The sequence below is a fragment of the Naegleria lovaniensis genome (genome assembly GCF_003324165.1).
Source record: "Naegleria lovaniensis strain ATCC 30569 chromosome Unknown tig061, whole genome shotgun sequence".
In the NCBI taxonomy this organism is placed as follows: Eukaryota; Heterolobosea; class Eutetramitea; order Acrasida; family Naegleriidae; genus Naegleria; species Naegleria lovaniensis.
The window spans coordinates 20,248-35,779 of record NW_025407883.1 but is presented as its reverse complement, the minus strand read 5'-3'; the positions used below and the strand labels follow the sequence as shown (position 1 = coordinate 35,779).

General features: G+C 37.3%; 8 protein-coding genes across 8 annotated transcripts; 4 read left to right on the top strand and 4 right to left on the bottom strand.

Moving 5' to 3' along the window:
* Nucleotides 1-725: 725 nt before the first annotated feature.
* On the bottom strand, nucleotides 726-1,205 carry C9374_012887 (uncharacterized protein; the record flags this gene model as incomplete). Its single annotated transcript, XM_044688702.1, has 1 exon — nucleotides 726-1,205. One exon carries the CDS (start codon nucleotides 1,203-1,205, stop codon nucleotides 726-728), a length of 480 nt encoding a protein of 159 aa, XP_044542215.1.
* Nucleotides 1,206-1,393: 188 nt separating this feature from the next.
* Nucleotides 1,394-1,870, top strand: C9374_012886 (uncharacterized protein; the record flags this gene model as incomplete). The annotated part of the gene is made up of 1 exon (XM_044688701.1): nucleotides 1,394-1,870. One exon carries the CDS (start codon nucleotides 1,394-1,396, stop codon nucleotides 1,868-1,870), a length of 477 nt encoding a protein of 158 aa, XP_044542214.1.
* Nucleotides 1,871-2,725: 855 nt separating this feature from the next.
* On the top strand, nucleotides 2,726-3,304 carry C9374_012885 (uncharacterized protein; the record flags this gene model as incomplete). The annotated part of the gene is made up of 1 exon (XM_044688700.1): nucleotides 2,726-3,304. One exon carries the CDS (start codon nucleotides 2,726-2,728, stop codon nucleotides 3,302-3,304), a length of 579 nt encoding a protein of 192 aa, XP_044542213.1.
* Nucleotides 3,305-3,672: 368 nt separating this feature from the next.
* C9374_012884 (uncharacterized protein) lies at nucleotides 3,673-4,521 on the top strand (the record flags this gene model as incomplete). The annotated part of the gene is made up of 1 exon (XM_044688699.1): nucleotides 3,673-4,521. One exon carries the CDS (start codon nucleotides 3,673-3,675, stop codon nucleotides 4,519-4,521), a length of 849 nt encoding a protein of 282 aa, XP_044542212.1.
* Nucleotides 4,522-4,978: 457 nt separating this feature from the next.
* On the bottom strand, nucleotides 4,979-5,683 carry C9374_012883 (uncharacterized protein; the record flags this gene model as incomplete). The annotated part of the gene is made up of 1 exon (XM_044688698.1): nucleotides 4,979-5,683. The coding sequence occupies one exon, from the start codon at nucleotides 5,681-5,683 to the stop codon at nucleotides 4,979-4,981; it is 705 nt and encodes a 234-aa protein (XP_044542211.1).
* Nucleotides 5,684-6,988: 1,305 nt separating this feature from the next.
* Nucleotides 6,989-10,753, bottom strand: C9374_012882 (uncharacterized protein; the record flags this gene model as incomplete). The annotated part of the gene is made up of 2 exons (XM_044688697.1): nucleotides 6,989-9,917; nucleotides 10,203-10,753. The coding sequence occupies 2 exons, from the start codon at nucleotides 10,751-10,753 to the stop codon at nucleotides 6,989-6,991; spliced, it is 3,480 nt and encodes a 1,159-aa protein (XP_044542210.1).
* A 418-nt stretch (nucleotides 10,754-11,171) lies between these two features.
* Nucleotides 11,172-12,494, top strand: C9374_012881 (uncharacterized protein; the record flags this gene model as incomplete). The annotated part of the gene is made up of 1 exon (XM_044688696.1): nucleotides 11,172-12,494. The coding sequence occupies one exon, from the start codon at nucleotides 11,172-11,174 to the stop codon at nucleotides 12,492-12,494; it is 1,323 nt and encodes a 440-aa protein (XP_044542209.1).
* Nucleotides 12,495-12,602: 108 nt separating this feature from the next.
* Nucleotides 12,603-15,314, bottom strand: C9374_012880 (uncharacterized protein; the record flags this gene model as incomplete). Its single annotated transcript, XM_044688695.1, has 1 exon — nucleotides 12,603-15,314. The coding sequence occupies one exon, from the start codon at nucleotides 15,312-15,314 to the stop codon at nucleotides 12,603-12,605; it is 2,712 nt and encodes a 903-aa protein (XP_044542208.1).
* Nucleotides 15,315-15,532: the final 218 nt, after the last annotated feature.

The following is a 15,532-nucleotide window of genomic DNA, read 5'->3' as shown; positions in this document are numbered from 1 at the left end:
TGAGTTGAAGAAGAGGAGTTGAATATTTTGGAAGCGATACGAAAAGTTATAGATGAATGCTCATTGACAACCACATCATGCAATGAAGGAAGTAGAGAATGGTAAGAATTCTGGTAAATTGTTTCCCAAAACTATTTCTTAACTTTTGCATTACCTTCTGTTATCAGATTCAAAATTCCTGGATAAATAAATTCTATTGCTCAACTTTGAAGCCAGCAGCTGCTTCAATAGTTTAGATAAAATGTTTCTGAATACTTGTATATCAAAAAAGCATAAATAAGAAGTTAAGCACCGAGATCGATTGAATATCTCAGATCATCCAACAACGTTAGAAAAAAATTTGATATTTATTAGACTTTGCGCCAGTGGCACGGAGTAAGTGAGATTATTGTACAATCTTCCAGTAATGAGTATGTGCATGTCCAGCTAGTAACGATAGTGTACTCTGGATATTAAACCATTCTCTGTGGAAGAGGCTAATGGAGTCCATGGTAGTGTTGTGTTGAAGACTTCCTTTGTAATTGAGGTAAAACTTGTAGTTGTTGAGGTGATCTGATTCTGTTGACACTAAAATTGGATCTCGATTGGTATGCTTTTTGATGTTATCAATTGCCCATTTTCGCTGAAACTGGAGAAGTGGACACTGGAGAATTAAGTGTTCAAGAGATAGAGGAACATTGCATTCTGGGCATATATGTTGTTTGAAGCTCCGAACATGGCAGAAATTAAGGTTTCTCCATATCGAGTATTTGTGATGTGGTGTTGATTCCTTCAATATAACGAAAAGTAGTATCGCTCACTATGTTTGTCACTTGACTATTTTCCGATACCTGTGATAGCCAATTATTTCTAATTATTCTACAAGGGTTGGGGATCCATAATGAGTCCTTAATGATGAGAAGTTGTTCTTGTGTGAATAGGTTCTTTGGATCCAGAAATTTGCCTTTGGTACTTGAGTTTTTTGCCAGTTTGTCAACGAAGTTGTTTTCCTGACATTTATCATGTCCTTTTACCCATTCAATGGTAACTTTAAGTTTTTTGTCTTGTATTGTTGCCTCATATTCTCTTTTGAGTTGAATGAATTGTCCTCGATAGTTGTTGTTTGTGAAAATCTTTTGAGCAATTTCACTGTCCGTCTTAATCGTCACTGAGCTAGATGAAGGGATCAACTTCAACGAAGTGACCACTGCACTTAATTCTGCCATGTTGTGGGTATACCTAGGATCCAATTTGTGTTTATGGCATGTTGTTGCATTACTTGATTGAATAAGGATTCCTATTCCAGTTCCATCTTTGGATCTTGATCCATCGGTCCATATTGCAATTTCTCGTTCTTTTTTGTGGGCTTTAGGAGTTTTAAATCTGTGATCTGATCTTAAGAGGTTAGAAAAAAATGCCCGTCTTGCTCACCAGCAATTTTATCAACAAAGACCACAAGCCATTTACGCGCAACACAACGAACTGCGAAGAAACAAAACCCATATCCACAGAAACCAACAACACTTCTCATATTTCTTTGGATGATGATCCGTATTACATTCAGCCTGCTGTGTTGGAGAGAGTGATGAATCGTTTGTGCTCCGAAAAGAGAGTTATAGAAATGTTCGACTCTGATTCCATAATAGAATGTATGGAAAATTGTGGTGTTTCACCAACTATTGATGTAACTACTTTCAATATTGAACGATTAAAATGTGGTAGGAGCAAAGTTGAGTGGGTCGAGTTCGTGTTGAGCGATATGAAGCAATGCAGCGAGAAATATGGCACTAAAATTCTTTATCAAATTCTACAACATTGTGGGCAAGCAGATATTAACAAATGGATGAAAAAACATCCTTCTACATCATCATACCAACAGAATGTTGTGTGATTACATGAGGGAGATACTGTGCTCAATTATTGGTTATTCTGGAACGGATTTTTGAGATCGGTTCTCCTTAATGAAATTGAATGAGGACATGGGAATTGGGATGCCCCAAACGAAACGGTGTTGTTTCAAAAGTTTTCTATCTCAATCCCAAATTTTTATTATGAACATCCCAAAAGTTATTTAGTATTACCTTGTTCTTCCTCTTCGTCCTCAACAACGTTTCGTTGTACATCTCAGAGTATATGGACTGCTATTTTCTTTGTGTCGGTTTGTTTACTTCCAAAGTTACTACGCTTAGTTGTTTTGAAGTTTGATCCAGTACGCATGGACTGCCCATGTTTTGATTTCTGCGTAATGTTCCTTCACCTATTCAATCCGTGGCACGGTAGACCTTGTTCTGTGGTATTTGGTGTGTACTATGATTGTATGAGGTAGTGATCAAGGAGATATCAATTCCCTTACATTTCTGAGCTTTGCAGAAGTAAGGTATTCGAACATTTTCTTTGTTTCAACGTTTACCGCAGCGACTAAAACCACTACTAAACAGATTTGGTTTGCGGAGGGCTTTTTGAGAATGGTTCCGACCAAACAATTGTTCCTTAACATAACGAAGAGCTACTAATTTATTAATAATGACCTTGGCCGTGTTGGTAGAGTCCATAATCACTTCATCCCAACCAGTCATACATTTACCTTTGGATGTTAAGAATGTGAAAATTCTATCAATGAAATAAGAGTATAATTGTTTGGTGGCCATTTCAGACCAAATTGTCAAGTTGGTGACTCTGTTTTTCTTCTTCTTGATTGTTTCTATTGCATAATAATTCTTTGCATTTTGAACAAGATGATCAAAAAATGTCTGCAGATAGTGTGAGAGTTTCACTCGTAACAACAACGGAGGCTTTCCAACAAGTCATGACGGTTCGGAGAGAAGTCTTTGTAGAGGAGCAACAAATTGATTCATCTTTGGAATTTGATGCCAATGATACCAAGTTTTCCGAACAATTGAATTCATCATCTTATCAAGATGATATTCAAACAAATTTCATGAGATATTATCTTGCTGAATTGGTCCACCAAACCGAAGCTCCATCAGAAAGTTCCTCCTCCACATCAATACAAACAAAGGTTGGAGGAACTTGTAGAGCTCGGAAGACTGGAGAAAATTCATGGAAAATTGAACGTTTTGCAGTATTGAAGAATTTACGTGGTTTTGGTATGGGTCGGAAATTATTGAGATTTGTATTGTTGGATTTGGGTGTGAAACAACAAGACAAACCAAAAATCTATTTGCACGCACAACTTTCAGCTGTCCCGTTCTATCAAAAATGCATTTTCGAGGAAGAAGGATTGAAAGGAAGATTTTTAATTGTGGGAGACCAATTTGAGGAAGCTTCCATACCACATTGTAAAATGGAATGGCAATGGGAGTGAATGACGAAAACACATAAATCTTTGGGCAACAACCATTCCATACAGCAGTAGAGAAAGACCACGTTTCAAAAAAGTGATGCCTATTATCAAGAAAACACCCTCAATAAGCCAAGTGACAAGTCTTCTTTTATTTCGTTTGACACTTGAAATTGGTGGTCGCTTAAAATCAACAAAAAATTTTTCACATCATCAGTCTGGGCCTTTTTCTTCTTCTTCTTCTTGATATCATCATCAATAACCAATATTTTTGATCTCAAGGCTCTTCTTCTTGTACCCATATTATTATTATATTACCACCCTCTACCAATTTTGTACAATTCTTGCAAATCATCATCATCATCATCAAATCATCATCATCCATTTAAAAAATGTCTCAATTATCGCCTGATGAAACTCTTCGTATTGTTCGTCATTTCCTTTTGAGCTCTCCTCCTGGACAATTTGAAGACGTCTTGTACGATATCAGAGAATTGGTAGCCAATGATCAACTTTTAAACACTGGAGCCTTTGATATCTTCCGTACTTACAATGTTGAACAATTGATTCCTGTTGAAGTCCCTAATCAGACCTACAAGGTGATTTTGTCCAAGTACAATGAAGTTACACCACAGACTTATCTTGATCCAGTCTCTGATCAGGTCCTCACCGTAGATCACGTCAAAGGACAAGTTACTGGTGTTTCTCCTGCTTCTTCTGACATTCTCAACAACTCGTTGAAACAAAAGAAGGACAAACTTGTCAAGGCCATTCAAAAGTATGTGGATGACCATTACCTTTCTGGTATCTCGAGTGTTTTCCCATCACAAAGAGATGACCAAAAGGGTGAATTAATTATTTGCATTACTGCCAGCAAATTCAATGATAAGAACTTTTGGAGTGGTAGATGGAGAAGTGTGTATCGTGTGAGTTTTGCCGATGACAAGGTCAAAGTTTCTGGTTCCATGAAAGTCAATTGTCACTACTATGAGAATGGTAACGTTCAATTGAACACTTCAAAGGAGCACGCAGAGACTGTCGACGGAGGTGATTCCTTTGCTGATAACATTGTCAAGATGTTGGTTAAGGCGGAGGGTAATTTCCAAACTCAAATTGATACCTCTTGTGCCAACTTGAACGAAACATTCAAGAGTTTGAGACGTCCATTGCCAATGACCAAGACTTTGTTCGATTTTGCCTCCTCTCAACACAAATTGGCTCGTGAGTTTGGTGGTAATTAATTATGATATTTCTGGTTCTTGTCAATGATGAGTTCATTTTGCACATTAATTGTTATTATAAATTATTGTTATTATTTAAATTGTAATTTTCACATAAAAGTGAAACGTTGCACATTCGGTGTTTTTTGGGATTTCTTCTTTGCATTGCGCCTAGGTTGTTAAACAATCAATAATTTGTTGCCATTATGTTACACATTTGACCTTCTGTGCGAGATGCCATCTCGAGAAGCAACATTTGAATTGGTACGTGCCATACCTTCACTCGCATTAATAGAATTATGTTGGTTGTGAATTTCGCAATGTCAGTAAGGATTCACAAAACAATGATTATTTTCAATTACTGTTTTCAGCGTTTTGCCAACAACCTGAGAAACAAAAATCGCAATGCATTTAAGTTTGAGTATTTCAATCTCCTTAACCTGTTGCTTCGTTAGTATATGTCCGTCCCATCATCCATTTACACAATCGATGGTGGTAAATTATTGTTAAAAGTATATTGTACTGCCTGCGATTCCTGATTCACTCCCAATGGAATGGGTTGTGTGACACTTGTAGATGATGGCATGACCACTCCAGGTTCTCTCATAACATACGATGGTTGTTGCTGCTGCTCGTCTTGCCTCGTCTCTGTCGAAGTAGCATGATTCCCATGTGAAGGAGGTATTTTCATTTCTACCAAAGTTCCACTTCCTGAAATGGTGGTTGGTACACTAATCGTCGTCAATGTTCTCTCCATTTCCATTCTATGTGCCTCAGCTTGTTGATGTTGTTCCATTCGGCGTCGTACCATTAATTGATACCTCTTGATGAGTAAAATCAAAGACACAATAAACAACACTACGGACACAATCACAACATAGAGTGGCCATGAATAAAAACCTTCCCAATGCATGCCATTCGTTTGTTCGGACATGTGTTGAAAACTCATCACGACATAGACCACATAGACGACCACAAAGGCAATTAAACACGTTAAGGAGCACAAGGTAACGAGAAGGGAGGCCATAAAGATGTGTCTCTGATTTTGTCGAGGGAGAGTGTTATCAATAGGAATGGGTTCATCATGACGAACAGTTGAAGTGGTTGTTGTTGTGTGAGCAGCTGTAATATTATTACCATGAATGATTGCTGCTCGGGAAGTGGTTGCAGGTGAAGTGGGCATTTCTTTTGATAAGATGTGTGGATAGATATTCAATTAGTAATTACAATGACCGGAATGTGTTTTCAAATAATATGGTAAAGAGTATAATTGATCAATTGCATGTGTATGTATATAAATTACTGAAAAATCAATCAATAGGAAAAGAGAGTAGTATGCAATCCAAATCAGGTAATGAAAAAATATTGGGAACGAATCGTGTTACTGCTGCAAAATGATCAACAGGTTGAATAGCCTTGATTCACACTGCGTTGCTCCGACATAATTCCCGATCCGCTCTAACGCTAAATTTAAAAAATATTTTGGGTAAATTTTTCTAAGAAAATGTAGCTTGGAATTTTGAACAGCTTTCCGATTTTTTTTTACAATTTTAATGCACAGGGTTCGATCCTGAGCCAGACCAAACTTTTTCATATCTCATAATTGATAAAGAAAATAACTTATACTTTGAGTGTGATGTAACAAAATGAAGGAAATGCTTTAATAGTTATATTATAAAGAATGAGAGAATAATATTGTAGTTGAACAATGAATGACGCTGCCTTCTCCCGTAATGAAAACTCCTGTGCGAAGGCACCCAGAATGCTGATTCAATGACAATCCATGGAATGACCGGAGCAGTAAATAATTTTGCTACACATGTGAAGGATAATAATTTCTGTTATTGTTATAGCAATAGTTTTGGAAGATGATGGTGGTGCTGTCTTACTAGTCTGGTGTTGAGAAGATAAGAATATGTGAATGATATGATGATTGGAGGCCTCCATAATTTCCTCCTGAAGCAGTCCAAAATGTTGTTGATATGGCTACCGTTATGATGGTAATTGTTGTTATTGATATTGTTGTGATAGTGTTGTTGATTTTGTGTAGATTGATATGGCTGTTGTTGACCTGAAAAGTGTATTGAGCAATTCTCGAAGAAGGATATGATGGTGATGACGATGAATGTTTGCTACCACTATTAACAGATGGAATTCATTTGTCAACAACATTATTAGCCATCCTCATCATTCCACCACTCCTTCCACACCAGTAATAAATAACACTTTGTGTGGCAGACCACAATTATTACCACAGAGGGACACCAAATTCACAAAACTTTCTCCAACAAGATTAACACAATCATCATCTTGGTCCAATATGCCATGTTTTTGTTGGTTATTGGATCAAGAATCATATGAATTTTGGTAGTACAGGTGTGAATAGCCTCTCAAGATAAAGCTGCTACCAGTACTCAATTTGTTACACAACTCCGTTTGCTTCATTCTCTCTATCACAGTCTATGATACAATAATATTAAAACATTTTTTAATCATCCCGAAATGTATGTGTGGATAATTGTTTGGTCTTGAACAAAAATCGTTTTGCTTTTGATCTAAATAATATCTCAACATTGGAGGACAAGGTTTCGTTGCATGAACGCTTGCTTATTTCTTTCCGATCGATCTTGTTTTGAATTTCGCTTCCCACTTGCTTTATCATCTCTAAAGAAACTCGTAATCTTTCATAAAAATCCCAGCTGTGATTCTCAATGTGGTGATAATCGCACCCTGGTCCTGAAGGAAATAAATTATTAAAAGCTTTGGTGAATGAGTATAAGGTGGATAGAACCTTTTCTTTCTCGTTACTTTCAAATACTCTGTCCCAGTATTCTTTGGGCCCATGTACAACAAGTAATCTCCTAATGAACTTGTCCCATAGGTCTTCCAATTCAAAAGCAGAAACTTCTTTGTCGCTTGGCTCGTCTTCTTCCATTTCTTCATTTTCCAGTTGCTTCAACGTTCCTTCGTTGTGCACAGGTTCAAAAAGCTCTTTGTATTTCTTAAGAAACTCTGGCACCCAAATAGGGGCAGAATACGCAATCTGGGCAGCTTGACGATATAAAAATCGTTTGAAAGAAAAATTTTCATATTTCTCGTCGTCTGCATCTAATTCCTCCTCACAGTTTTCATCTTCATTGAATTTACATTCAAATGGAGACCATTCATCTAATGACTTAATTTTCTGTGTTAACTGTTTTGCTAATTCCATATCTGAGATTGTTTCCAAATTAGAAAGGACACCAGAAATGTTTGTCAATGCCTTAATAGGAGATGTTGATGAAAATAGCGTAGAAAACCACAATCTCAGCTCCTGATTTTGTCCAAGAGATCGCTCAACCATTATTTGACAAGATTGCACCAGTGCGTGGGCACTACAGATACACCAATCGTCAACAAAAAAACCTATTGGATTTTCGAAATGTCGGTCCCTTCTAATCCAGTGGAAACATGAAAGCTCTGGGTACTTTTTGGATGCTTTCATTGTGAATCCGTTTACGTAGCAGCATCCGCATCTAATGAGACCTTTTGATTCGCTATTACTCTTTCTTAATTTTGAAATAATGTCTTTTTTTTTTGTGTCATCCTGAACCTGGAATACCTCAAACAATTCGTTTGCATTGTTTGGAATATACTCGCTGACAGGAAACTTGTAATGCTGTCCAATAATCTCAGGACATGGGTTCGTATTAAATGTCGATACCTGTTGGATAGTAACGATATCATTTTCTTGGCAAGAGTGCAAGAGAACGTTCAACTGAGTAAGAGAAAAAATTTCTCGAATTTCTTGCACTGCTTCATCAGTAAATGTGACAAACTTATGTATAAATCCCATATCAGGATTTAAGATATGTCTTAAATCTATTCTCCTGTTGTCGACAATTACGTGATTTATAGCATACAGTTCTTGCATAAATCTCCACATTTTGTCTTGTTTTGGTACTTTTAAAATATATTTTTCTGACATATCAGCAATAAATACTGTTTCATTATTCATGTAGTCTTGGTTGTTGGCGTTTGCACTAATTAACCTAAATAAAATATGAGTATTAGCACCTTTAATAGGTCTTCCGTCTCCTACCCAATCGATTGTTACTGAATTTTCAATTAAATTGTTGTTCACCAAATACTCTACATATTTTTGAATGAATACTTTCGGTTGTGTTAAAGTACCATAATGAATTTCGACTGTTTCATGACCAATCCTCACCTCTGTTTTATCAAATTTTAGACCCCAGCCCAATTGTTCTTTTTCGAGGATCTTGTTGAGAGCAGATGAACGCTTCTCAAGGGAGCTTTTGGAAACCAACACCTTCAACTTCTCATCTACCTTCTTTTGAAAATTACCATAATCCCGGAAGCTCATTCCACTACTTAAAACCCCATCTAGGGTGTCATTCACAGAGTATTTGATTGGTTCTCTACAATTTTCATGAAGCCTAGCACTACTTATTTGACTGTGAGGGACTGCTTCTAATATTCTTTGTAACAGCATTTTTCCGTTCTTATTGAATTGCATATACTTCATTATCAAATCATCCAACGACATTTCCATAAATTGCTGTAAAAATAATGGAATGTATACTTTGAAACAAGCATCTAACTCAATTTCACGAATATTGTTGTTGGTCCAGAAAGATTCATGCAACACCTTCATATCCTGAGGATAATATACAGAACCCCTTTTTTCTATTGTGTTGTTATAGTGGTCAGAAAATTTTTCATCACTTGTGAGACGAGTATCTGCTTTTACGGCCTTCATTCCCGCAACAAGCGGATTTTCGAACAATCTACATTCCAAATTATTTTCCTTGCATCTCTCACACTTATCTCCTTCTCTTTCACATTTCTTCTTTGCTGTTCTACAGTTCAAGCAAGCTGTTATTTTTGAAAACACAGGAATGGGAGAAAATTCTTGTTCTGAGGCACCAGATGCATTGTCTAAGGGATTAGGGAGAGTTGGAAATGGAGGCAGTGCCGGAGGAGAGATCAATGTTGTTGGCTCAGATTGTGAGGCACCAGATGCATTGTCTAAGGGATTAGGGAGAGTTGGAAATGGAGGCAGTGTCGGAGGAGAGATCAATGTTGTTGGCTCAGATTGTGAGGCACCAGATGCATTGTCTAAGGGATTAGGGAGAGTTGGAAATGGAGGAGAGATCAATGTTGTTGGCTCAGATTGATCATCATCGCCAAAAACATCATCTAAAATGTCCATATATTCGTCTATGTCTTGAGACATTGGTGCTGACTCCGGGCCATAAATGACTGGAAGAGATATGGGAATTGATGAATTTGAGTTTTTCTTTTGACTTCTTTTTGGTGTCTTTTGCTCAGGATAAACACACTCCGATTTCATGTGCATGCAACGTGAGCATTTAGGCTCATCTTTTGAACACCGTTTTTTATCATGAGCACATCTTGTGCACGCTGGATGTTGTTTTGCTTTTGAAGGGGTTGATTTCTCTTTGGGCATTATTTTTGTTATTCAATTTTTATATTTCAAAACAATAATGAACAATTTAATTTACAAACGCTTCATCCAGCGATCTTTATTTATTATTTCTACAAATCTGTAATGCCATATGGTGTACGAAAATTGTATTCTTATTTTGTGTTTTTCGGGGAGGTAAACAAGAGTTAAATTATTTACCATTGCTCGCCATTTCAAAGACATGTGCTCCCAAGCGTAGCCCCACCAATACCTATCATTATCGAGTACAGGCAGAAAGGTATTAGGTGAATTGTTTTGCCAGGAAACCTCATACTTCTTTCCCTTTCTTGTACTACCAGCTTCCAATCCTCTATCACGAACACGATATGACAATACTTTCTTTGATTCTGGAGCAGCTGATTTTTCAAGCTTTGCAATTAAAACCTTCCACTCCAATTTATCACAAGATAGCACATTATATGTGTTAACGTGTTGAGTAATTTTTCGCTTGGCATCAGGCACCATTCTTCGCCGGATAGCATCAACCATCTCGGATTCAATACCCTTGACACGATTGATGTAGTATTCTGGCTCAAAGACATGGAAAGCCTTGGTTTTGCTAGAAAGGCCTTGAGGCAACTCATCGGCTTGTTTGAATTCGTTTATGAAATCACTGAGCGTACCATCATCTGCTGGTTGAACCTTGATCAAAGGCTCAATCTCTAACATCACGTTGGCAAACGACGATGCTCTTGATTTCGATTTTGAGGACTTTTTTTCCTTCATTGCTGAAGAAAACAAGCCAAAAGCTTCACCGCTCATTTATTTATAGAACTATACAACCCGAAAATTTTGGCTTGACTGCAACGCTGTGCTCAGCTCCTGGTTATAACAAGGCTTGGGCGCAAAGACAATTTTTTCAAGTTTCTTATCCGCTTCCAAATTATGAAAGAAGGACCAAAAGGAAATCCACCTAATGCGAACGAGTTACAGTTTTGTGGTTCATTTACAAAAACTTCCTAAAGGAACAAGTATTAAGATGAACATAAGTATAAAGCAGCATGCAGTATTGAAGGATCAACAGCTGAAAACAATCATGCGCAACAATCCTCATACTTTAAGGTTGTTCCTCCCCATGGCTCAACAAAGAGTCCAAAAATTATTTGAATCAAAAAAAAATTGTGCCATACTTCATCATCAGCCCAATTTTTCATCATCACCTTTATATTTCAATAACATCATGGTGACCCGAGCAGATAGACTCCGTAGGAAAAAGAAGAATACCACCAAGGCTGTGGATACCATTGGTAAATTGAGAAAACTGAAAAAACACTTTCCCGAGCTCACCCAACCGCTCAAGCCTAAACCAGGATTTACCAAACAACCCGAAGAGAGTTTTTCATCCATTACCAATGAAGAGGAATTGAGATTGGAGAGAGAAATTACTGAAAATCCACTCTCCTATGATGCTCGGTTGAAACTCAAGAGAGAAATGATGAAGAGAGAATTCCGTGATGATTTGAGTAAATTAAACAAAGAGGATGAGGCTAAATTTCAATTATCATTCACTCCGAAAGCAACTACACCAAAGAAGAAGGAATTTGATGAAACAAAAGGAGAGTCATCATCATCTGGATCATCAGAGACCAAGACCATTCCAAAAAAGAAAGTGAAGAAACATCTTCAAAAACCCATTACTTTCACAACGAACAATGCACTAAAGAGATTGAACAGTGAGAGAATGGCTTCGGATTCATTAACAGACTTTTGGGAAGGAACAGACAACACAAAACGAAGAAAAGCATCGGAACCACCACAAGAAATTGTACAAGAGGTGAAGAAGGCATTCTATAACCCAATTTCTGGTCAATCCTACAATCCTTCACTCAACGAATATAAGAAGGCTCTTAAAATGGCTTCGAAGGGAGAGTCAAAGCTTTTTAACCAATTGGACAATGTGTTGAACCAACTCACAAATAGACAAGACGATGTCACATCATCAAGTGCCACCTCCTCTCAAAGTGTGGAGACATCTTCTTCAGAAGAGAATGAAGAAAAGAGTACGGAGGAAAAAACAGAAAAACAAAAACCAAAATTCTTGAGGAAAAAGAAAATTCTCAGTCTCACCAAGAGAAAGGGATTGAGACAACACAAGGGTGACCTTTTGCGATCTCTTCTTAAAAAAAAGAGAGCTGTTGAGGATACAATTAACGTTGCCAAGTTGGGTAAGAGATTGTTGAAACATCGAGAGGAATTTGAAAATATACTACCAAAACTCAGGGAGAAGAGACAAGAATCCAAGCTGAAGAAACTTAAAAAGGACTCAGTTCAATCATCCAATGATGTCATGATTCACTCTGAGAAGGATATTGATGAAGCTTTTAAGACAGAAAAAGTTGAGGATACTACAACACTGTCATCTGTTTCATCCTTTAGAGAAATGCAAAGTGGTAACTCGGCACAATTATGGACTTCCTTCACAAAACGTTTCCATGACACAAAGACGGTACATAACCGATCGTACTCGAAAGGAAATAGACAAGTTGGAGAATATATTATATAAAGTGCTATTTTGATTTCGTTCACATAATTAGTGCTTATCTTCGAATTCTTCGGTACAAATTACATGAAATTTACCTAAATTAATTTGTCTAATTGAAAATCTTTATTGCTAGAATTTACCACTTCTTAATCTCATTTTCAATTGTGACGTTTCTTTTTCAATCTCCTCTAATCTCGACTCCAAGCTCATTTTCTGCTTTTTAGAAGCAATACTTTTAATGCCCATTGAAAGCAATTTTTGCATGTCACCTTCGAGCTTTGTTTTTTCCAATGCCAGTTGCATGAGCTTGTCATCGATTTCTGCAGCAACCTGATTTTTAGGAGCATCATCCACAGCAAACGGTTTCAAGGTGTATGAAGTTCCCATAATCTTGTTTCGGTTAGCTTGTCGCTCTTTTGGGCTTTCGTGCTTGCTGTTAAGCATGGAAAGGGTAAAAGGAGTGTCTTGTGACGATTTTGAAGATGGTGTTACCTCAGATGGTTTGTGGTTTGAGGCTCCTGTTGTATAGTTCGATGTCGTTTTTGTAGTATTCGATGAATATCCTTTTTGAGTGCTGTTAGCAGGAGTTTGAGCTTGTGACGAGGTATCAGGAACGCCCTGCTGCAAATAGTCTTTCGAGGTTGGGTAGGAAGGAACAGTGTTGACATGGGAGTTAAAATTGTTAGAGGTAAAGTTAGAGGTTGTTGCATATGAAATGTTGGTGTTTTTCCTGTTATACGAAGAAGGAGGCGCTAGGTTTGAGCTATTGTAAGCCCCATTGCTGGGTGTGTAGTTTGAATTGTCATAGGATGAGGGCTGTGTATTGAATGTGTCTAGGGAGAGATGAGGACGTGAAGGAGGAATGGGATTCATTGGTTGAGAAGATGCATTACTGAAATTGTTGTAGCTTGCATACGGTTGTTGCTGTTGTGATGCAAGAAGAGCCTTTTCGTTTTTAAGGATGGTTATTGTTTCTCGCAAATTTGCAATTTCTCGTCTTGACATGTCTAATTCTTGTTGAAGTTGTTGTTGTTGATTGAAAATGGATTGTTCTCTCTCCTGATTGTACATGTTTTGATTGTGTGAGATTCGAGATATTTCTTCCTCTAAAGTTTGCACACGAGCTCTAAGTTGGTCATTTGTCTTTTCGAGCTGAATACGAATTGTATCTAAGGTATTATGTCGTTGTGTGATGCTTTCATTTTCACGAAGGATTTGTTTTGATTGATGCTCCAAATTGCGTAATTTTTCTTGTAATTGTTGATTATTTCGGTCGCTTTCTGTGAACATGGCGAATGCTTTTTCCCGTTCCTCGATCACTTTCATTTCCTTTTCTTTCAAGGATTTAATTTCTCGTTCTTGTGTTTCAACCTTATTACTGAGACCATTTAAATTGTCTTCCTTATTTCTGAGTTTGGTTTCCATTTCTTTTGATTGTCTTGTTGCTTCAGAAAGAAGATGTTTTAACCGCTCAATTTCGTCGTGAAGCATTAATTTTTCATGTTCAAATTGTTGAACGGATTTTCTCTTTTGCTCAAGCTCCTGAAGTAATTTGTTTGTGTCTTGACCATCCTTGCTTTTATCTACCAGCCCAATCTCAGACTTGAGTCTTTCATTTTCTCGTTGAAGTTCTTCAATTTTAGAATCTTTTTCGTCCATGATTTTTTCCATTCGTTGTTGCTGAGATTGTAAATCCAAATTGTGTCTATCAGTAAGACCATGAATTTTGTCATTGTGAATCTTGATCATTTCATTTTTGTCTCGTTTAAGCTCATTGATCTCGCCTTGTAGACGTACATTTTCCTCTTGCAATCGTTTCATTTCTTTGAGAGATGACGATGAAGGAGCTGATCTGTTTCTACTCAGGGTTTGTTTTTGCGATTGGTAATCATTCTCTTCATTTTCAGAATCGTGTTGTTTCTTTGAAAAAACAAAGTTTTCACTGCTGTCATCTTGCTGAACTTCTTCATCTTCAACAATTTCTGAAGTTGCTTTTTCAAGTAATTTCTTAGGGTACCGGGCTTGTTTTCGCTGTGGTTTTTTATCGTACACAATTGGAGATGCCTCTTGCTCCTCTGTTTCTTCTTCAGCAATCGGCGATCGATACTGTCTTGATTGTGATGGCAAATGAGGAGGTGATGCAGAATCTGAAGATGAATCATTGTCTCGTCTTTGATTAAAATTATTGTTTGGTAAAATTCTTGATGAAAGAGTTCTCCGATGTTTGGCTCCCGATCGAGGTGGAGGCCTTGCCTTAATTGGAGATTCATGAATGGAGGTTGGTGTATCGTCGTCTTGATACGAGTGTTGTTGATCCACGTCTTCTTGTTCCTGGAGGTAATTATTATATTTTACATGAATAGGAGTTTCATCAAAATCGTTCATTCTTTGTTTAATGACAGGCTTAAATAATTTCGTATTTTGTACTACAAAATTTTCCTCTTCATTGACCGACTCATCAACATTTGAATGTTTCTTATTCAGGTATCGTGTCATTTCATACAATGATGAGGGCACTTCTTCCTCCGTGGCATTTTCTTCGTCTTCATCCACAGCATTTTGAGCTGCTGGTACCATCATCCTACTACGAACATTTTGATGTTGCTGTTGTTGAGATACAAAATTTCTAGTTTGATGATTCCGCAGACTTGTTGATTGAGGTTGATACGATGAAGCTTTCATTACCGCGGAAGCTGTAGATGGTCGTTTACTCTCCACAATTTCAACTGGAATATCTCGTAGTGCCGTTGATGATGAAATTGGTGGTTGTTGATTCGAGGATTGAAAAAAGGCAGGATTCATCATTAACCGATGACTGTTGGGATTGAATTTAGACATCATTTTTTTTTGGCGGTAACTTGGAATTTTGGAGGACGATTGAAAAACCTCTCAAATTTCTGTACATGAAATAGTTGTAGGTGTAACAACGAAATGGGAATTTCTATTTATGATGAACTTGTTGAACCCTGTTGCCTCCAAATAACTTGGAAAGCTTGTTCTCCAATCCAATAACTTGGAAAACCTCCTAGGTGCACACTGAAACCAGTTTTCATTAAAAT